General features: G+C 56.1%; 2 protein-coding genes across 3 annotated transcripts in view; both read left to right on the top strand.

Annotated features, from left to right (window-relative positions):
• Positions 1-586: 586 nt before the first annotated feature.
• Positions 587-14,151, top strand: KISS1R (KISS1 receptor). Its single transcript, XM_044998250.1, has 5 exons — positions 587-992; positions 10,587-10,711; positions 11,160-11,295; positions 12,296-12,534; positions 13,202-14,151. The coding sequence occupies exons 1-5, from the start codon at positions 746-748 to the stop codon at positions 13,556-13,558; spliced, it is 1,104 nt and encodes a 367-aa protein (XP_044854185.1). The 5' UTR covers positions 587-745; the 3' UTR covers positions 13,559-14,151.
• A 2,828-nt stretch (positions 14,152-16,979) lies between these two features.
• Positions 16,980-21,831, top strand: part of ARID3A (AT-rich interaction domain 3A) — a 106,839-nt gene continuing 101,987 nt past the window's right edge. The window contains exons 1-2 of one of the 2 annotated variants that reach the window (XM_044998476.1): positions 17,000-17,105; positions 17,676-17,849. The gene's annotated coding sequence lies outside the window, so the exon portion shown is untranslated. Of the gene's footprint in view, positions 17,106-17,675; positions 17,850-21,831 lie in introns of both variants that reach the window. The other variant, XM_044998477.1, reaches the window with a different exon arrangement.

Here is a 21,831-nt window from a genome sequence, read left to right as displayed (position 1 = left end):
GAGAAGCTGAGGGCTGTGGCCAGGTGATGGAGAGAGTCGGTAGGGAAAGAACCCAGGAGTCCTGCCTGCTCCTCCCCCCTCTCTCTCCCTCTGACTCTGCGTTAAAAAAAAACTTTGGATTTGTTCCCAGCTGCTGTTTCTTTCTTTAACGGGGTGGGGGGGCATCTCCGCGCGGCCCCCCCGCAGAGAGAACAGCTCCTGGACCTGGGTGGGACTTTCCCCACTGCCTCGCCCCTGCCCGTCTCCCTGCGCCCGCGCCGCTCCCCCGAGGGCCGGCCAGGAGGGGCTTCTCGCGGCTCCACTACAAGAGGAGGGCGAGCGGGAAACCAGAGCGGATTCGGAGCAAGGCGGAGCAGAGGGGACGCGGCGCCCCGCTGGATCTGCCTTTGGGGCTCGATCCCTGCAAGGGCAGCGCTCGGACTCCTGGGTTCCCCGCGCCGGACGGAGGAAGCGGAGTGGCAGCCTGCAGATTAGCTCAGGCCCCCCTCCCCCACCCCCAGCTGGTCCCAAACTTCCCGGGCTACTTGGAGCCGCCCCTCGGGAAGGGAGCTCGCCGGGCTCGGGAGCCCCGCGCTGGGAGGACCCCACCCCTGGGGCCGGAGAGGGGCAGAGCCTGTCCCCGGGAGTGAGCGGGGAGCCTCCTTGGGGGCCAGGGCTGCGGGGGGAACCCAGGAGTCCGGCTAGGGAGCGGACCCCTCCCGCCCCAGGGAAAGGCAGGGGCGCTGCGCGCTGCGCCCCGGGGACCATGCGGGGAGCATCCGCCGGCGCCCCGCTCAACGCCTCGCTCCTGCCCCCGAACCGCTCGTCCTGCCCCGGGGGGCTGCTGTGCGCCAACGGCTCGGAGCCGCGGAGCCCCCCGCGCCTGGTGGACGCCTGGCTGGTGCCCCTCTTCTTCGCCGCGCTGATGGTGGCGGGGCTGGCGGGCAACTCCCTGGTCATCTACGTGATCACCAAGCACAAGCAGATGAGGACGGTCACCAACTTCTACATCGGTGAGTCGGGCACGGGGCGCCTGGGGCTGGGCACCATGGGGCTGGGCACGGGGCACCTGGGGCTGGGCACAGGGCGCCTGGGGCTGGGCACCCTGGGGCTGGGCACCCTGGGGCTGGGCACGGGGCACCTGGGGCTGGGCACAGGGCGCCTGGGGCTGGGCACCCTGGGGCTGGGCACCCTGGGGCTGGGCACGGGGCACCTGGGGCTGGGCACAGGGCGCCTGGGGCTGGAAACGGGGCACCCTGGGGCTGGGCACCCTGGGGCTGGGCACGGGGCACCTGCGGCTGGACACCCTGGGGCTGGGCACAGGGCACCTGGGGCTGGGCACGGGGCACCTGGGGCTGGGCACCCTGGGGCTGGAAACGGGGCACCTGGGGCTGGGCACGGGGCGCCTGGGGCTGGACACCATGGGGCTGGGCACGGGGCACCTGGGGCTGGGCACCCTGGGGCTGGGCACAGGGCACCTGGGGCTGGGCACGGGGCGCCTGCGGCTGGGCACAGGGCACCCTGGGGCTGGGCACCCTGGGGCTGGGCATGGGGCACCTGGGGCTGGGCACAGGGCACCCTGGGGCTGGGCACAGGGCACCTGGGGCTGGGCACGGGGCGCCTGCGGCTGGGGACAGGGCACCCTGGGGCTGGGCACCCTGAGGCTGGGCACAGGGCACCTGGGGCTGGGCACGGGGCGCCTGTGGCTGGGGACAGGGCACCCTGGGGCTGGGCACCCTGGGGCTGGGCACAGGGCACTTTGGCCTAGACACAGGGCACCTGTGGCTGGGCATCCTGGGACTATGCACAGGGCACCTTGGGGATGGGGACAGGGCACCTGGGGCTGGGCACCCTGGGGCTGGGCATGGGGGCACCCTGGGGCTGGGCACAGGGCACCTGGGGCTGGGCATGGGGCGCCTGCGGCTGGGGACAGGGCACCTGTGGCTGGGCACCCTGGGACTATGCACAGGGCACCTGTGGCTGGGGACAGGGCACCCTGGGGCTGGGCACGGGGCACCTGGGGCTGGGCACCCTGGGGCTGGAAACGGGGCACCTGCGGCTGGGCACGGGGCGCCTGCGGCTGGGCACAGGGCACCCTGGGGCTGGGGACTGGGCACCCTGGGGCTGGGCACAGGGCACCTTGGGGATGGGGACAGGGCACCTGGGGCTGGGCATCTTGGTGTTGGACTGGGCATGGGGCACCTTGGGCTGGGCATGGGGCACCTTGGGCTGGGCATGGGGTGCCTGGAACTTGGCATCTTGGGGTTGGACTGGGCATGGTCATGCTGGGGCTGGGCATGGGCCACCCTGGAGCTGGGCACAGGGCACCTGGAGCTGGGTAGGGGCAGTGCTGGGGCTGGGCATAGGGCACCTGGGGCTGGACACTGGCACCCTGTGGCTGTAGAATGGGGCAGTCAGGGCTGACCTGGGCACTCAGTGGCACCGACTGCTTGGCAGATTTCCTGGAGAAAGTTTGGTGAAGACAGGAAGCTACAGGCTGGCTTGGCTAAATGTGCAGCAACATCTGTAAAGAGGGGGGGGAGATGTACAATCAAATGGCATGTGAGTTACCAAAGGTGCTGTCCGAGAAACCTTGCAGCAGGGCCCCAGCAAACGCCTTAAAATCAGGGAACTGTCAGAACTTCAACATGAGAAAGTCAAATAAAAAGTGAGCAAAGAACGTTGAAGACCAATAAGAACTGCTCTGAGGCTAAAACTCAGCTAGAAAAATTTGATCCGTGCTATGAGTAGAATGACACACTGCCAGAGTGATCAAGTAAGAATCAAGAGAAGAAAAAAAATTAACATCCAAACAAGAAATCTCCTGGTGATTCATAAAGTAATGGCTATCAATCAAGACATGGACAGGATGTACCTCTCCCAGTGTGATGGAGCAGGTCTGCTATCCGTGGAGGAAGCAATTGACAATGAAGAATATAACATCAATATGTATTAGGAGTCAGCCAGAATTAAAGATCATCTGGTAGTGATAAAAAGCCTGTGTCCCAGCCCAAGAAAGCTTGAAAGAAAAGAGAGAGCAAATTGTCAAAGAAAGACTCAAAAGATTTACACAGAAATCAATGCGCAGGCGGTGGCGAGAGAGAGCAAACCCATTAGCAGCTGAAGATTCATGCTTACAGACGGATGCCTCAAAAGAGAGCACGCGCACTCCACAGCAGTCCTTCAGGGTTAATTTCCTTTGAAACAAAATTGACCTACCGAATTATTTACGCTATTTAACCTCTTTTTCAAGAGCCTGGAGGAAAACATAAAATCTCGCTGCTAAAGCTCGCGGCTGACCCCCAAAATTGCAAGAGTGGTAAGTAACGCAGAAGCCAGGTCACTTATTCAGCGCAATCTGGGTCACTTGGGCACACGCAAACAATATGTGTTTTAATACTGCTCAGTGTACCCGTTTGCAGCTGAGAACAAAGAACGTAGGCCAGGATGGGGGTCTTCCTCCTGGGAGGCAGGGACTCTGTAAAAGATTTGGGGGCTGTGGTGGATAATCAGCTGATTAGGAGCTTCCAGTGCGTCGCTAGGGTCAAAAGAGTGAATGTGATCCTGGGAGGCATAAACAGGGGAATCTGGAGTAGGAGCAGAGAGGTGATTTTACCTCTATATTTGGCACTGGTGCGACAGCTGCTGGAATCCCGTGTCCAGTTCTCGTTACCACATTTCAAGAAGGAAGGTGATAAATTTAGAGGGGCTTCAGAGAAAAACCTCAAGGATGATTAAAAGATTAGAAAACCTGCCTTTTAGTGATAGACTCCAGGAGCTCAATTTATTTAGCTTAACAAAGAGAAGGTTAAGGGGTGACATGATCACATTCTATAAGTACCTACCTGGGGAACGAATATTTAATAACGGGCTCTTCAAACTAGCAGCGACAGGTCAAACACGATCCAGTGGCTGGAAGCTGAAGCTGGACAAATTCAGGCTGGAAATAAGGCGTAAAATTTTAAGGGTGAGAGTAATTAACCAGTGGAAGAATTTGCCAAGGGTCATGGTGGATTCTCCACCACTGACAATTGTTAATGTTTTCCTAAAAGATCTGATCCAGGCTTTATTCTGGGGCAGTTCTCTGGCCCAGGCTATTCAGGAGGTCAGCGTACATCAGTGGTTCTCAACGCCGAGGTCTTGCAGGGGATACTCAACTCATCTAGATCAGGGGGTGGCAAGATGGGTTTAGGGGGGTTGCAAGTGCATGGCCGGCATTTGTGGGGGCAAGCAGGGCAACTGCCTGGGTCCCCACACCACAGGGGACCCCACAAAGCTAAGTTACAAGTTGGGGCTCCGGCTTCAAACAAGGCTCACAAGTGAAAACCAGGCTCGAGTACCACACTGAAGTGTAAGTACAATATTTATATTAGGGCTGTCAAGAGATTAAAAAAACTAATCGTGCGGTTAATGGCGCTCTTAAACAATAATAGAATGCTGTTTATTTAAATACGTTTTTGGTGTTTTCTTCATTTTCAAATGTATCGATTTCAATTACAACACAGAATACAAAGTGTGCCGTGCTCACTGGATATTTATTTTAGATTGCAAATATTTGCACTGTAAAAAACAAAAGAAATAATATTTTTCAAGTCATCCAATACAAGTACTGTAGTGCAATCGCTTTATCCTGAAAGTTGAACTTACAAATGTAGAATTGTGTACAAAAAAATACCTGCATTCAAAAATAAAACCATGTAAAGCTTTAGCGCCTACAAGTCCACTCAGTCTCTACTTCAGCCAATTGCTCATTTGTAAGTTGCACTTTCACAATAAAGAGATTGCACTACAGTACTTGCATGAGGCAAATTGAAAAATACTATTTCTTTTGTTTATCATTTTTACAGTGCAAATATTTGTAATAAAAAATAATCATGAAAAGTGAGCACTGTGCACCTTGTATTCTGTGTTGTAATAGAAATCAATATATTTGAAAATGCAGAAAAACATCCAAAAATATTTAATACATTTCAATTAGTATTCGGTTTTTTAACAGTGCGATTAATCGTGATTCATTTTTTTAATTGTGATTCATTGTTTTGAGTTAATGGCGTGAGTTAACTGCGACTAATCGACAGCCCTAATTTATATTCCAATTGATTTATTTTATAATTGTATGGTGGAAGTGAGAAAGTCGGCCATTGTTCAGTAGTAGCACGCTGGGACACTTTTGTATTTCTTTGTCTGATTTTGTCAGCAAATCGCTTTTAAGTGAGGTGAAATTTGGGGTACGCAAGACAAATCAGACTCCTGGAAGGGGGACAGTAGCCTGGGAAGGTTGAGAGCCACTGGCCTGGATGATTACAATGGTCCCTTCTGGCCTTAGGATCTGTGAATCTACAAACTGCTCCCCAAACTGCGGAGTATGTTCTGAAAAGGAGGTGAGGGCAGAGCATGTACTGAGAGCCTGCAGGAGCCTAGCTGGGAGGGAATATACGAACAGACACGATGAGGCTGTCAAGTGCCTGCATCGGACCCTCTGTGACAAGTGAGGATTTAAATGCACCAGGCTGTATTACGATCACCGAATTGAAAGCACACTAGAGAGTGAAGATTTCACGGGATCTGGCAGTTGTCACAGACTGAACAGTGCAGGTAAACAGGTCAGACAAAACATAGCCATAGCGGTTGAGTGATGAGTATCGCCATCCTGGCAGACAGGGACTTAAAAAAGAAACAAAAGAGTGAAGCATGAAGAACTAGAACCAAGATCGTTACTGGAGCGCTTGGAGCGATCCCTAGGGTATGAGTGAGCTGCTCAAGCACAGGTAGGAGTGAGAGCGGGACTTAATTTGTGCCAGGGCTTGCCAGGGCTGAACCTCAGCACCTCCAGACTTGGCAGGTCATAACCCCGGCGCCTCTGGGCCTGGCCGTTCGTAGCCCCGGCGCCTCTGGGCCTGGCCATTCGTAGCCCCAGCGCCTCTGGGCCTGGCCGTTCGTAGCCCCGGCGCCCCTGGGCTTGGCCACATCAGTTATGAAAGTAAAAAACGTGCTTGAGCCCTGGCTCCTAATTGCTTGAGCCCCACTGTCCTGGCACAGCGCCTCTTTCACTGCAAATTAAGCACGGAGTGAGAGCCATCACGATCAGTGTCCTCAAGACGACGGCGGCACTGCGAAAATGTGAAGAAAAGTCAAAGGAGAACAAGGGCCTTTGAGCCCCTCCAGCGCAGGGATTCTGCAGAGATTTTAACAAAACTCCTGACGACCCAAATCTTCGGAGTCCGCGCATGGTGGAGATTTATCGGTGACTCCGGGGGAGACATTTTAGACAAGAGCTTTCCCCTTTTTGTGCTTGAAGATCTTGTACGTGGTGATGGCTAGTTGTTAAAAACCAAACCAGACCGAATATCCCCAGTACAGAGGGATATTAATTCCTTCCTTCCTTCCTTCCTTCCATGGTGCTTTGAAGACATTGGACTTAATCCTGCTAGTCGTACTCGGGCGATGCGTCCATAGGGTTTTGGCCAGCTGCACTGGGCCCTCACGTGCGAACTGTTACTATCACTGTCGTAGACTCTTGGACACGGGTGTCGTGGTATCTCGGGCGACGCAGAAGAGCAGGAAACGGTTGTAATGAAGGTAACGGGGCTTCCTCACTGAAGCTGCTCGGCACAGACAGACCCTGTGGTTCTCTCTGGCTTTCCAGCTGCGCTGCCTAGTGTCACCACATTGGGGTTTCCCTGTGCCCAGGACCTGGAAGTGACCGCTGGTAACAATACAAAATTCTGCCGAGCCAGGGGAAATTACAGGCCATTTTCTAGGCCCATGAAGGGCCTGTTTAGATGACCAGACAGCAAGTGTGAAAAATCGGGACGGGGTGTGCGGGGTAATAGGCGCCTATATAAGATAAAGTCCCAAATATCAGGACTGTCCCTATAAAATCGGGACAGCTGGTCACCCTCGGCCCACTGAGGTACAGTGGGAGCAGTAAGAAGGAGGCTGCCTGGAGGTTGGGAATCTGCCCTAGGGAAGATCCATATCGCTGATAGGCCACCTGAGTAATATAGCATCCAGACTTGTGACCCGGCCATTCTGCCCCGGAGTCCCACCTCTCCCTTCACCCCAGCAATCTCCGCTCCTCCTAGCCGCAGGCATCAGCTACAACATGTAGCCGCACGCTGGTTATTTGCCGCTTTGCAACTAGTTTCTCTGGAGAGATTTTCACCCTTTTGTGATCCTCCGTGACAGAAAATTAGAGTCTAAGCTCTGCCTACCCCAGTCCCTCCCCTGCCATCCTCGCCTCAGCTGCTTTAATAATGAATCTCCTGGCTCATTGTGAGAATTTCCTGTTCTTTGTGCAGTAACCCAGGTTACTGAGAGCTTTTTGTTCGGCTAAAATATTGAGGGGCCTGATCCACAGCTGCCTTGTGCTTTCTGTCCTCGTTTGTACCTGTGCAAAGTGGGCGCAAGATGCCATCAGCTCACAATGTCCCACTCACGTCGGCGGGACTCGTTTATCGTGTCAGTGACTAGACAAAGTGCCAGGCAGGGCTGGATCAGGCCCTTACAAATGTCACCATCCGTTTCAGTGCAAGTCGGAACAGGCACCTGGGATGGGATGGTGACATTTGTAAGGGCTGACACTGCACGAACGTCTTCACCTGACTGGGCAAAGCAGACCTTCAGGACGGCCCCGCATAGCTCGTACATCCCGTATGGAAGCACTGTCAATCCATCGGCGCTTACCAGAACCCTGCTGCAGTCCAGGAGCACAGGGCTTAACCAGGACATCCTGGCTGAACCTGAAATGAACCAATAAAGTGAATCCCCCTGACTCAGAGGAAACCCTGGCCCTGGGGGATATTGACTTTCACTACCGTGATTGCTGGTGCCTGGTGTAAATCATCATAATCCCATTGAAAGCGATGGTGCTACGCCTATTTACCCAAGCTGAGGAGCAAGGTTATACAGATCAGTATTGACCGTTCCCCCTTGCTGCCTCACATGATGCAGAACGTAGCGACTGCTTGCGTCATCCCCTTTGCACAGCCAAGGGGCCCTGCTGCAGAAAACCAGGCTGAAATCACGATGAGGTCAGCACACAGCGAAAGGGTTACTATCCGTCTGACTCGTTTTGCCATCGTACTCAGTCCGGGAAGCCACCTGGAGTCAGCAATAAGGCCAAAAGAGGGGGACGCTTTACTAGCAAACACCAATCCACAGCAGTTAATTGCCATGAGTAGGTTTGTATTTGTAATCAAGCTGAGCTATTTAATCAGAGTGAGGTGGAGGCCAGGGCTAAGATGCAGGTTTGAAATCCCTATGCTGCCTGGAAATGCAGGTTCAAATCCTGGCTGTGTCAACCCAGCCTTTCACCTCACTGTGGCAGCTAAATTGAATACTATCTTCATGCTGCAGGGCACAGGCAAGCACTGACTGACAGGGGGTCAGGAAGAAACACCCCTCACAGACAGGTTATTCCTATGGGGCTTTCTTGCATCTTCCTGTGAACTAGCTGATATGGGCCCTTGTTCTGATCTGATAATCCCTAAACCCTGAGAAGGCAATTTACAAAACTATGTCTTATCTGCTCTCTGTGAACATTAAAGACCCCAGGGTCCATAAGAGTACAGAGGGTTTATCCCTAGTGTCTTTGGCCAAGCTGCCGTGCTCCATCCCAGAGGGCAGCTGCTGCACAGGTGAGAGGCTTTGGTCTGCAAGGTGCTGTGTCTGTGTGCAATGTAACCCATTAGGCTCCCAAGTGCTGTTGTCTGGAGTCACTGAGATGCCAAGTCCCTTTTGCTGGCATGGATCAAAGAGACATGTCATCCATCAGGAGGCTGAGTGAGTGGATTCTACTGAGTGTGTTCACAGTATATAATAGATAAACAACTGTGCATTACGAGGCTATTCTCTCTTGGATTTTCCAGGTGCCAAACCTCTTTCATTCGCAGCAATTTACCCATGAAATTGCTAGAGGCAAGAGCCAAGAAGCTTCACTAAGCTCTCAGAGGTACATAGCATGGAGTGATGGGGTCGCCAAAGGATAATGCAACCTTCAGAGAAACAAGAGAGAGGGAAACATATTCCCTGGCTGGGGAAGGGACTGACAAGGAGAGCCAGGGAGCGGATAGCTACCGGGCTGAAATTCTGTATCTCCTTCAGCACCCTTCTCTGCTCGCTCCAGCAATAGCGGATGTAGCTAGCACTCTGCATCTCCAAGGGTCTGCACAGACATGAATAGGGACACGAGCTGGACCCTCCTCTTCCCAGCCCCAGGAGGGAGGTAAATGTGATCCCCTTTCTACAGATGGGGAAACTGAGGCGCAAGAGGGATTTGATGACTGCACAGCGAGCCAAGTGCCAGAGCTGAGATTAGATCGTGGGGGTTCCTGGCTCCCAGCCCCATGCTCTAACCACTAGACCTTGTTGCCTCTTGATGCTGACGTTCCTAGAAACCCCCCCTCTGCACACCGCGCAAATCTCACTCCTGGCGCGTTCTGCGTATGGCCCCGATCCAGCAAGGAGCCAAGCAGCATCCGGGAAGCACTCAGCATCCTCCAAACTTCCACTGCCCCTTAGCCGGTGTCAAGGCTCTGTGCCGTCAGGGATGGGGCTCAGCTCCAAACCCCAGGCCCCCAGCCTCCCACACCGGGGTCTGATCACAGGGGCAAGTCTGAGACAGCTGAGAGGCTATTGAGACGGGGTGTGACTTACGCCTTCTTCCAGCCCTTCAATGTGTATGTAGATTCCCTAAGGGCCTAATTCTTCTCTTGCACTGGTGTAAACCTGGCGTAACACCCCTAAAGCCAATGGAGTTAATCCAGATTCATGCCAGCGTAAAGGAGACCCTTCCTCTCTTTTACGGTCAGCTGGCCCTTAGACACCCCAATCTCCCCTCTGAATTTGGCCCACAGGGTGTCGTGGAATCTGGGAGGGAATCGAAGCTGGTTTACCCCACAGGCCCAGGAGCTGGAAGATGGGGTTATAAGCTTGATGCAGGTGAAGTTCTCTGGTCCCTTGCAGATCCTCGGCGGGTGCAAATTGCCCCAGCTCCATTGACTTCACTGGAGCAGTGGCAATTCCTGTCCGCTGAGGCACAGCCCCTGGGAATCTGTGGGTGCAGCCAGGAAAGCAACTAACAGAGGGGTGGAAAGAGAAGAGGCTCCGAGTCTGGTGCTCTCTGCCCCGGATTGTGCCGCTCCAGGTGGAACCACACAGTATTGGCTGCAGTGGAGACTGGTCCTTTACCTGGGGTGAAGAAGAGGGGAAATAAACCAAGGCCCATGGCATCAATAGAAAGAGGGTCAGTTGTTCTGGACACATCCATTTTTCAGCAGCAAAGTCTTTATTTCAGACCCGTTGCCAGAACGGCGCAGGGAGGGGGGTGACGAGAACTGAAGCAGCTGCCAGATGTTTCGCCTTTCAAATCGACCCCATCGCTGCCGTATCTAAGCACCTCGCCATCTTCAATGGATTTAGCCTCACCACACCCCTAAGAGGCTGTTCTCCCCATCACACGGGTGGGAAACTGAGGCACAGAGCTACTAAGTGACTTGCCCAAGGTGGCATAGGGAGCCTGTGGCAGAGGCAGGATTTGAACCCAGGCCTCCTAAGTCCAAAGCTTGTGCCCTAATCACAGCATGACCCTTCCTTTCTTTTGACAGCCAACCTTGCCACCACTGATATCATCTTCCTGGTGTGCTGCGTGCCGTTCACTGCCATGCTGTATCCCCTTCCTGGCTGGATCTTCGGGGAGTTCATGTGCAAGTTTGTCAATTACATCCAACAGGTGAGGCCTTGGCTTAAGGCTTCGCTCACTATTGTGGGCAGAGCTGGGGTGACTGGTGGGGTCTTCAAAAGAGAGACTGTGGGGGCAGCAACAAGGTGAGATTTGCCCTCTCTGTGCACGCAGGCACCTCACAAGTACATTTCTCATGCAGTTGCACAACAGGGCACATACCCATGGCACATGTCCATACACAGCCTGCAAGCAAGACCAGGAACCCCCCTGCTCTTGTGGAGCTAGCTTGCATTTCCAACACACCACACCATGCAAACTGAGGTCATCGGCTTCCTAGGGTAGAATACTCAGACCCAAGGGGCCAGACACTCAGCTGCTGGGTATTGCTGTATCTCCGTTACAGTCGACAGCTGGGGATCAGACAGTGCACAGGGTGGGTGCATGGATGGGTGTTCCCCCAATGGGCTCCCCTCTCCGCTTCTACCTCCCCTGGCAGGTCTCTGCGCAGGCCACCTGCGTCACCCTGACGGCCATGAGCGTGGACCGCTGGTACGTGACCGTGTTCCCGCTGCGCTCCCTGCGCCAGCGCACCCCCCGCGTCGCCGTCGCCATCAGCCTGGGCATCTGGGTCTGTGAGTAGAGCCGGCGTGGATAGGGGGGACTGGGGAAACGTGGGGCCGGGTAGCTGGGGCGAGCTGGCCAGCAGGGGCTGTCACTGGCGCTCTCGGAGGAGGAAGGGGGATGGAGAGATTCATGTGGGCATGAGGGGACAGAGCCTGCTGGGTAAGGGCCCCTTTATTTTTTAAAGAAACCAGCCAGAACCATTTCTGCAACTCCCTGGCCCAACCCCCGACCCAATACATGTCAGGGTTCAGATAAAATGGGACCTGCACCCGTTTTGCAAAGCCAAGCCCTAGCTGGGGAGGATGTGGGGGCGGTTCAAGGATGGGGGCTGAAATAGGAATTTGGGGGGATGTAAGAAGGGAGGGGACACCTGTAACACATGCACGAGCTGAAGCTGTATCAAGTGGGGTCCCCCCCACCCTCGGGGAATGGGCCGTTGGCACCTATCATCCTCATGGCCTGGTTCTGCCCCTTCCCTTTGTCCCTCCAAGTCATTCCCCCTGCGATCCATGATCCTTCCTGGTTCTGGTTGGAGTCTGTCCCTCCGACCAGCTCCCCCGCTGGCTGTGACTCTGGGTCAGGTCTGTCCCTCCGACCAGCTCCCCCGCTGGCTGTGACTCTGGGTCAGGTCTGTCCCTCCGACCAGCTCCCCCGCTGGCTGTGACTCTGGGTCAGGTTTGTCCCTCCGACCAGCTCCCCCGCTGGCTGTGACTCTGGGTCAGGTCTGTCCCTCCGACCAGCTCCCCCGCTGGCTGTGACTCTGGGTCAGGTCTGTCCCTCCGACCAGCTCCCCCGCTGGCTGTGACTCTGGGTCAGGTCTGGCCCTCCGACCAGCTTCCCCACTGGCTGGGATCCTGGTTCTGGTTCGGCTCTGAACCTCCATCTTGCGCCTCTGCTGGCTGGGATCCTGGTTCTGGTTCGGTTTGGTCCCTTCATCCCCTGCCGACCACTAAAGCAAGCGCCCAGCCTGCGCTGGGTCGCTGACTCTGGCCTTGCTGCCCACGGCAGGTTCTTTTATCGTCTCCGCCCCGGTGCTGATGTACAACAGGTTGACAGAGGGCTACTGGTTCGGGCCGCAGACCTATTGCAGTGAGTCCTTCCCCTCCGCCTCCCACGAGAAGGCCTTCATCCTTTACAACTTCCTGGCCGTCTACCTGCTGCCTCTACTGACCATCTGCGTCTGCTACGTGGCCATGCTCTACCAGATGGGACATCCCACCGTGGAGCCCATCGATAACAACTACCAGGTACCTGGCCCTCCCCCCTGCACTCCCTGCACACGCCTGTAAAGGGCGTGTGTATGCGTAGATCTACATGAGACCTGATCTCCAGAGGCTTTGAGCACCCACGGCTCCCACTGGCTCCAGCAGGAGTTGATGGTGCTCAGGACTCCTTGGCCACAGGGCCAGATTCATCCCTGGCCTCGGTATCCAATGACACATGCATGATGATGCTCGGGTGCATGGCCTGTGTCTGCAGATACTTGCAGATACATGCACCTGTGTCCACATGTCTGTGCACAACACATGCTGCCATTTGCACCCATGCACCCACCGTTTGGTTTGCACATGAATGCACGCAGAGGCACCCACCACTACTTGCACGTGTGACCCACTCCATGTGATGCTCTGTTGTCCCAGTGGCGGCTGGGCCGTAACTAGAGGTTCATAAGCCTGCCACTGCACTGGTCTTTTAGCTCCGGCAGCAGAGGTTCATGCGCTCCAATCCAGACGTCCCAGGTTCAATCTCCACTGCCAACCACCCCCTAGAGGTGTGGTGTCATATACACACATGCAACCACTTGTGTGTCTACCTCTTTGCACATGTCCACCCACTGGCATGATGGCTCAACTCCCACCAGAGCTGGCTGGCTGTGAACGTTAACACACACACCCTGTCTCTGTGGCTTGCCAGGTGCAGCAGCTGGCCGAGCGCTCCGAGGCGATGCGGGCCAAGATCTCCCGCATGGTGGCCATCATCGTGGTACTCTTCACCATCTGCTGGGGGCCCGTGCAATTCCTCATCCTCGTCCAGGCCTTCAGCCCCAGCTTCCAGCGCAACTACTACATCTACAAGGTGAAGATCTGGGCCCACTGCATGTCCTACACCAACTCCTCCATCAACCCCATCGTCTACGCCTTCATGGGCGTCAACTTCAGGAAAGCCTTCAAGAAGGTCTTTCCCTTCATCTTCAAGCAAAAGGTGGGCTGCACCAATGCAGGCAACGCCAACATCAACACCGAGATGCACTTTGTGTCCTCGGGCACATAGGGGGGTGGACATGCCCCTCCCTGTCCAGAACGTGAGACCAGATGACCCTCTTTGCTGATAAGAACATGAAGCTCGTAGAGCCTTTCATCCCAAAGTGCTTTACAAACCATCTCACCCACCATTGTAATGCAACCACCTCTGGGGTGGAAGGCAGCAGCTGTTCATATAGCCCAGAGCAACACTGCCTGGCAGTTTAGGACAGGAAGTGAAGGAGGACACTCCGAAAGGGGAGGTAGGCAGGCAGTATGTAATTACCCCAAGGAGACCGGGGCTAAATGGCTAAACCACTCCCACTAAAAATGGCCTGGGACTTTTAACCCCCACAGAAACCGAACCTCTGCTTTTCCTTTGAAAGATGTACGCCTGGGTGCATTCTGCGCCAAAAAATTAACAATTCTCCGCACAATATCTTAAAATTCTGCAAAACTCTGTAAGTTGTATTTGTCAATAAATAAATACAGACGCACCAGCATGGCAGTGGGGCGCACAGGCCTCAGGCTGCACGAAGGTGGGAGATCACCCTGCGGCCTCCCCACCCCACACCCCTGAGACACAGACTCAGCGGTGAGGCTGCACCTGACCCTGACACAGCACAAGGGCTGGGGCCTGCCCCTCTGCGCCAGGCGCACCAGGTGTGGGACAGGCAGGCTCAACCAGGCAGGATCCAAGGGTGGAGTGGCTCAGTGTGGGGGGATCCAGGGCTGGGGTGAGAGGATTCTGTGTGGGACAATCTGGGAGCAAGCAGCTCAGTGGTGGGACAATCTAGGTGTGGGGGGATCTGGATGCACAGAGGCTCGTTGGGGGGGTTCCAGGTGCAGGGAGAATGGGACTCTTCCAGGTGAAGGTGGGTGGGGCTCAGCGGAGGGGTCTGGGTGTGGGGGTCTCAGCAGGGGGGCCTGGGTGCTGGGGGTGGGGGCTTTGGTGGGCTGGGGGTCTGCATGCAGCTAGTTGGGGGTCAGTTGCATGGGGATCTGGATGTGAGGGCTCAGGGGGGTGCAGGCGGTGGGGCTCGTCAGGGTGGGGATTTGAGTGCAGGGAGCTCAGTGGGGGTGGTCTGAGTGCAGGGGTGGGGGTCCAGAGGCAGGGGGTCTGGGTGCAGGGGGTTCCAGATGCAGGTGTTGAGGTTCAGTGGGGTGGGGTTTGGTTCTGGAGGGCTAGGGGGGTTCTGGGTGTATGGGGTTCGGCTTGGCAGGGGTGTCTGGGTATGGGAGGTCCGGATGCGTGGGGGTGGGCAGATGAGGGAGCAGCTCCCCATACAGTGACCCCTCTCCCTGCAGCTGAGGAGCAATGGGGGCAGGAAGCAGGGGAGGATGCTGAGTTTCCTGCAGCTGGGGGAGGTTTCTGGGGGTGGGTCCCAGCCACTCCTTGCCGGTGGAAGAGAAAGTCCCATCCTCTCCTGCCTCCAGTCCAGCTGGGACTAGCAGCTGATCCTGGCTCAGGGTAGGAGCCCTGGTGGGGGTGTCCCCAGTCATGCAGTGATTTACCTCTCCGCCGGCTGCTCCAGGTGCCTGAAAGGATGTACCTGTGCAGCTAGGGCGTGCTACGTGACTGCTCTTGCAGCTTCCCTTTGCTTCCCTGTCAGAAAGTCATTTTTCTGCAGGGAAGCAAAGAAATCTGCGGGGGACATGAATTCTGCGCATGTGCAGTGGTGGAGAATTCCCCCAGGAATAAAGATGTCACCCTCCCTCCAACAGCTCACTCAGTGGAGGAAAGTGCCACCTTCTGGATCACTAGCAGCACCTTGGATGTTTCTTCATAAGTCTCCCATCTAAGTGGGGTCCAGCAAGACCATCCAGTAGCTCAGCCCGTTGTACGTCCTGCTGATGGACTTGTTGTGTAATTCACTCACCGTATTAGACCCGGCTGGGGGGAAAGGTTCATATCTCAAATCCAGGGAATTGCTTCTGTCATATAAACACTAGACTGGGCTGGTTTTCAGAGGCACTCATCTAGGGTCAATGAAAACCCAACCATCTCCGTTCAAATCCTCCCAGCCATGGCCAGTGAAAACTGGGGACCATCATTAAGGACTCACTTAATGGAGGGGTTGGGAATAAACTTTCCCTGTGGTCAGGTCTAACTTAAGTAATGATGTGGCTCCTATCACCACGACATCTGGCCACCTCACACTCTTAGCCTCCCATCCCCTGGTGAGGCAGGAAATTATGGGAAGTTTTTACAGAGTGGGAACTCAGGCACAGAGAAGTTAAGTGGCACGCAGGGAGCCAGTAGCAGAGCAAAGATACAAACATGGCTTGCCAGGATGCACGTCTAGTGCCCTAATCACTGGGCCAGGTTCTTCCTGCGGGACCTCTTCCACCTTCCTCTGAAGCAGCGGGTACTGGCCACTCTCAGAGATGGGCTACTCAGCGGAGCCCCGGGATTGATCCAGCCTGGCTGTTCCTGTCCTTATAAAGGCTCTGGGAGTCTGCCTGGAGCGTAACTGACCCATCAATCCTGGCTAGGACTAGCTGAGCCTGCGGAGGGGGAATGTCTGAACAGGGGCTAGCAGCTCATGTTTGCCACCGGCCTCTGGAGAACATCTGTGCTCTCTCCATCTGCAGGGGAGAAGATTGTATACCATGGGGGGGGGGCGGGAATCTGAGCCTATCCCAGCTCATGACACCTGTGACCATGGAAGGCCGGGGAAAGCAGGCGGTTAACCCCAGCTCCCTGCGGGGGAAGTAGGATCTGCTCAAGGCATCGCTCACAGTACAAAAAGAGGTGAATCAGATTCCCAAGGCCGGGAGGTTTAAGGATGGTGCAGCTCCCTGAGTTTCTATACAAACGGGGCTCTTTGCGGAGGCAGCTGTGTACAAACGCCACCCACTGCTTTGGGCTCGTGGTGGCTTCGCTCCGGTTCCTGCTCTTGTGAGCATGGGGGAGAAAAAAAATTGCTGTTTATTTATAAATAGAATAAAGTCAAGTCTTTTGTTAGCCTCGCACACAGAGTCTGTCTCCATCTGTTCCAGAGCCCAACCCTCCTGTGCTTATAACAGATTAGCCCCTCGGTACTTTCATGGAGTTCATTAGTGCCAGACTGAGAGCAAAAAACTCATCACTTGTGACCAGACTCTGTTGGAGGGGAGCTGAAATCCCCCTGCTTGGTTTGATGGCACATCTCAGGCGGGGCCCCATCTCTGGCAGAGCCACAGTCGGGGTCCTGCGGAAACCCAGACCTTCTCTGCTCCAAGGCAGGGCTTCAACTGGGGCGGGAGGGGAGGGCCCGAGACTCTCCTACACTCCACCCATCTGAGACCGGTCCATTGGCTCAGCATCCTTGCTGGGCACCACTGGCCGCTAGCTGGGCCTCTGGCTGGTACCCTAGAGTTACTCCTCCCCTGCTGCCGGGGGCAGGTGGGCAGCAAAGTATCATGGGTGCTGGGTTGCCTAGGAGAAAGAATTGTGGGTGCTGGGTTGCCCAGCAACAGGCGGGCACTACTCGGTGGTGTCCCATCGTCTCTTCATCCACCCCGTGGCTGTGGAGGTGGCAGCGGCAGCAGCTCAGGGTGGCAGGTGGCATCGTCTCTCCTCCCTCTGGGGGCAGGTGCGTGCAGCCCCTCTGCGTGGTCGGGTTTCGGCCCCGGCGGGAAAGGACTAAACCCCACAGGGCTCCCCGGGCGCTGGGGTTTGTTCATGGCTCCCTGTAACTGGGACCTCTGCCCCTTTAAGGGCCCGGGGCCTGGGGCCAGCCCTGTTACATTATCAGACCCAGCTGGGAAGGGGCCAGTGATTGCTATAAAGGGCTTTGTTGGTGGGGGGGGAGGGAGATGGGAAGGAAATTAGTGCCTGTAGTGGGGGGAAGAGAGATGCAAAGGGCCCTACAGCCAGGTCGGGGAATAGCTGCCTTGTAAATCAACTGTGCCCTAAGGGACTTTGGGGACACAGCTCAGCAGCTTTATGCTCCCCCCTTTGGTACTCCTCAGAGCCCTGCTCTGCCCCCCATTGTCCCCAAACCTCGCACAGCTCCTGACACTAAGGTTGCCATCTTTGGTTGGCTGAATTCCTGGAGGTTTCATCACACGACATTGTCTTTAACTAAAGAGTAATCTTTAACTCCAGGATAATCCTGGAGGCTTGGCAACCCTATCCCACGCCCACACCCACTCTGTTGTAGGACAGTGAGTCTCACCCAGGGGTATGCGTGCCCCTGCGGGGTATATCCACTCATCTAGATCGGAGCCTAGTTTTACAGCAAGCTACAGAAAAAGCACTGGCAAAGTCGGGAAAAACTAAAATTTCATACACCCGATGACTTGGTTACGCTGCTCTGTATCCTGGACACTGAAACGTAAGTACTATATTTATATTCCAAAGGTTTTATTTTATAATGATATGGTAGAAATGAGAGAGTCAGCCATGGTTCAGTGCTAGTGTGGCTGTGACGCTTTGGGGTCTGATTTTATAAGCAAGCGTCTCTTAAGTGAGGTGACACTTGGGGGCAGGCAAGGCAAATGAGACTCCTGAAAGGGGGACAGTTGTCTGGAAAGGCAGAGAGCCCCTGGTGTAGGACGTGGGAGCTGGAAGATGAAGTCAGCTGAGTTTAGACTGGCAAGGCCCAGGTTTGTCCCAGGGAGGGTGATTAGCCACTGGAGCAGATGGCCAAGGGATGGGGTGAATTCTCTGTCACTGGGAATCTTTCAGCCAAGGCTGGAGATAAAAATCTACACCCTAGTTAGACCCCAGGTGATTGGGCTGGATGCAGGAAGTGCTGGTCGAGGTTCTCTGGCCCGGGTTAGGCAGGAGATTGGCATCGAAGATCCCAAGAGCCCTGCTGGCCTTTGCATTTATTAACCCCCCTGGCAGTTCAAGCAGCCCCCGGGCATGGTCCCAGTGAGCAGGGCGCTTTGGAGAGATGCAGGCTGAGATAGTCAGAAGCCTTTGGAGTCCAGGCAGGTTGGTTTTGCTCCTGGGGCTGGGAACCAGAAGCCAGCAGGGCACTGACAGCCCCGTAGCTACAGCTGTTTGGTGGCCTGTGTGAGCTGGTGTACGTGAGACCCGGCCAACAGGCCTGCGGACAGCAATTCCGGGCCCCAGGGCAGAACGGTCCATGGGCCCCCTAGAAAGGGATGTGCCTGCCCGGCTGCTTTTGCCGCTGCAAGGGCCCGATTAACCTTTTGTCGGACTGGCGCCAAACATATTTGTGGGCTCCCATGGGGACAATGGAACATGGTGCGGGGAGGTCAGTACCTGGAGCAAGGGGCCAGCCAGGGGCAATGGGGCATGGCACGGAGGGGGCAGCCCCACTCTGCCCAGCCCAGTGTGAGGGCACTGCTTAGAAACCGGCAGCCGCCAGACGCACACTGGCCTGCCCGGCCCTGTGCTGCCAGCCTGCCCTTCCTCTCTGGGGCGGGCCCATGCTGTGCCACCCCCCCCCACCCAACACCCTATGCCCAGCATCCCCCGGACCCGCTATGCCGAGCGCCCCCCCCCGCCTACAGCCCCACCACATCTGCCCAGCACTCTGCACACCACATCTGCCCAGCACTCCCCCCACTGAGAGCCCCACAACGGCCCAGTACCCCAACACACACAAACCGCCCCCACTGCCCAGCGCCCCCCCAGAGACCCACTCCCCCATGCCCTGCCCCCCGGCCACACTCACCCGCCTGCCGAGCCAGCGCAGAGCAGGGATCCCCTCTCCCAGCACAGTCCTAGGGGCAGAACACCTGAAGCTTGGGAGCACAGCGCGGTCCCATCCGCCAGGGCCCCACCCAGCCCTACCTGCCTGGCGCTGGTGCCCGCGGTGGAGAGGAGGCGTTTCCTTGCAGGGGCAGCGCAGGGCAGCCACTGACTTCCCCAGCCCGCCACTTCTGCAGAGCGGGCCCTGAGGCCTGCCTGGGCAATTTAAAAGGGTCCGGGGCTCCCGGCCACCGCCGCTACCACGCCCATCGGCGGACCTGCCTGCCAAACCCCCATTGCAACTGTCCTGCTCCAGGGCAACAATTTGAGAGAGGCAAAGGGCTCCCCCAGGCAGTGGAGCTTGAACTCCCCTCGTGCCCAGGGTAGAATCAGGCTGGCTGGGGATGATGTGTCTGGAAGGCTGGAGTTCCCATCGGTTTGCGAGCAGACCCCAGGTTTGGTCCTGCTCCCCAGTGGATTTGGAGCCATGGGGTCCGGTTCTTGCAGCCAGTGTCCTGTATGCTCCAGCTGCACTGGACCGTAGCAGGCTACGGCAGGTGTTGGTAGCCCTCTAGTGGTGATGATTTGCCATAAAACCCAGCCAAAACAAGTCGGACTGTCCAAAAAAATGCAGGAAGTGAGCGGGGACGGTCACAGGGTAGGGAGGAGTCTGGGGAAAGAGCTGGTCCTCCCGTTCCCCCTGGCTCTGCCAGAGCCCCTCAGATCTCCTGCTCTCATGAAACACCCAGTGCCCAGAAATGGCAGCGCTAAACTAGGCCCCTCGCTGGAAGCCTCATGTAGAGAGACCAAGAGCTAAGTAGGCCACGAATCCTGAACTGCTCAGTCAGCCCCAGGGTGGGAGAGGTCTGATAACCTCCGAGTAAGGGGAGCTGGGACAGGGAGACCACCAGCCCTGGAGGGGGAAGATCTCATTGTCGGAGGGGTGGGGGGTTGTAACTTGGGAGGGGGTACAGGGGAAAAGAAACCTCATCTTTGATCCCCTGATGCTGAAATGTTCAGACCCAGTGCAAGTACATCCTGCTGGGTGAAGTAGCTGATCATCCTAGAGGGGGGACTGTGGGGTCTCCTCGATAGCCAGTGACTAGTGTTGGCTTTTATGGTACCGAACAGACAAAGTCTTGCTAGCAATAGTGAATCCGGTAAATTCTACCCTGCACCGGGACGCCTTGACAATGGAACAAGCGAGCCCAGCTGTGACAGCATCTGGGGACGGAGGGGGCGGGGGTCTCCCTTTCCGAATATCTAACTTGCAAGGCAAAGCCACTTGAAACTTCACCTGCTCTGTCTTCGTTCCCCCCGCCCCCCTCAATGCATCAATCGGTTTTGGTGTGTGGTGCTCTCAGGCTGGAGGGAGGGTCTCTGAGTGTTCCAGGCAGAAAGGGAATAAGAGGCGGTGGAGGGCAATGAATGGATGAATGAACTGAAATGTCCGTGCCTGCTCCGGCTTTTGTGTGAAGACAAATGGGGCAAACGTTACGTTGGCTTTCCAGCTAGGACCAGCGAGGGCCGGGATGGGAGAGCCACTCAGAGCAAAGAATGACTGGGGACAAAGGAGTTTCTGATTCATCCTACAGCTTTGGCACAGCGTGGCATTGAAGGGTTCATATCCAGCCAGTGGCTCCCAATAGTCCCTACTAGAGCTGGGCATAGAATCCAGTCGTAGTCCTGATTCCTAGTCCTCTGCTCCAACCACTAGACGCTACTCCCCCCCCGAACAGAACCCAGGTGTTCTAACACTCAGTCCTTTGCTCTAACTTCCCTCCACTCCCAGAGCTGGGAACAGAACCCAGGAGTCCTGACTCCCCATCCCCTGCTCCAGCCATTAAAAAGCTCCTCCCCTGCAGCTTAAAAATCTGTAACATTACTGCTTAGAGGTGGGAGGGAAACCTTTGCTTTGGCCAGGGGCGGCTCCAGGTCCCAGCATGCCAAGCGCGTGCTTGGAGCGGCATGCCGCGGGGGGCGCTCTGCTGGTCGCCGGGAGGGCGGCAGGCAGGGTGCCTGCGGCGGCATGCCTGCGGCGGGTCTTCTGGTCCCGCGGCTCCGGTGGACCTCCCGCAGGTGCGTCTGTGGAGGGTCCGCTGGTCCCGCAGCTCCACTGAAGCCACGGGACCAGCGGACCCTCCGCAGGCACGCCTACGGGAGGTCCACCGGAGCCGTGGGACCGGCGTGCTTGGGGCGGCGAAATGTCTAGAGCTGCCCCTGGCTTTGGCAAGACCACAAACCATCAGCTCCTTTTACTTCAACCTGCTCTTCCAGTGTGTAATTTTTGCAAGAAAAATAACAAGATAATTAGAAACGTATTTCTTGGAAGATGCTTGGCCTCCTTGCCGAGCCTCATGCTGTGCCTGCACTTTGCATAGACATCTGAGCTCCCTGCGGCCTGGTGTTTCAGGACTGACCCTGCCGTTCAGCATCCCGGTTCTGTGAGATACATGCACAACTCACCTGCCTCCAACAGGCCTCTGTGGTCATTGCTTCTCACGCCACTAGATGGCGAAATGGCCCCACCAGAATGAAAGCCAGGCACATCGAGGACAAGCTATTGCTGAAATAATAATACATTAATTTGCAATCCCAGGCCCCATTAAAGTCAATGGGAGCTTTGCCAGTGATCCCAATGAGTTTAGGGT

The sequence above is a fragment of the Mauremys mutica genome, chromosome 24 (genome assembly GCF_020497125.1).
Source record: "Mauremys mutica isolate MM-2020 ecotype Southern chromosome 24, ASM2049712v1, whole genome shotgun sequence".
In the NCBI taxonomy this organism is placed as follows: domain Eukaryota; kingdom Metazoa; phylum Chordata; order Testudines; family Geoemydidae; genus Mauremys; species Mauremys mutica.
Note: the sequence above shows the minus strand (reverse complement) of the source record. Positions and strands in the feature narration are given on the sequence as shown.

Bases quoted from the DNA above. Each gene is read 5' to 3' on its own strand.
- KISS1R (XM_044998250.1), top strand. From the start codon at position 746: ATGCGGGGAGCATCCGCCGGCGCCCCGCTCAACGCCTCGCTCCTGCCC. The intron at 993-10,586 runs GTGAGTCGGGCA...TTCTTTTGACAG, and splicing joins GGTCACCAACTTCTACATCG to CCAACCTTGCCACCACTGAT. The intron at 12,535-13,201 runs GTACCTGGCCCT...GTGGCTTGCCAG, and splicing joins CCATCGATAACAACTACCAG to GTGCAGCAGCTGGCCGAGCG.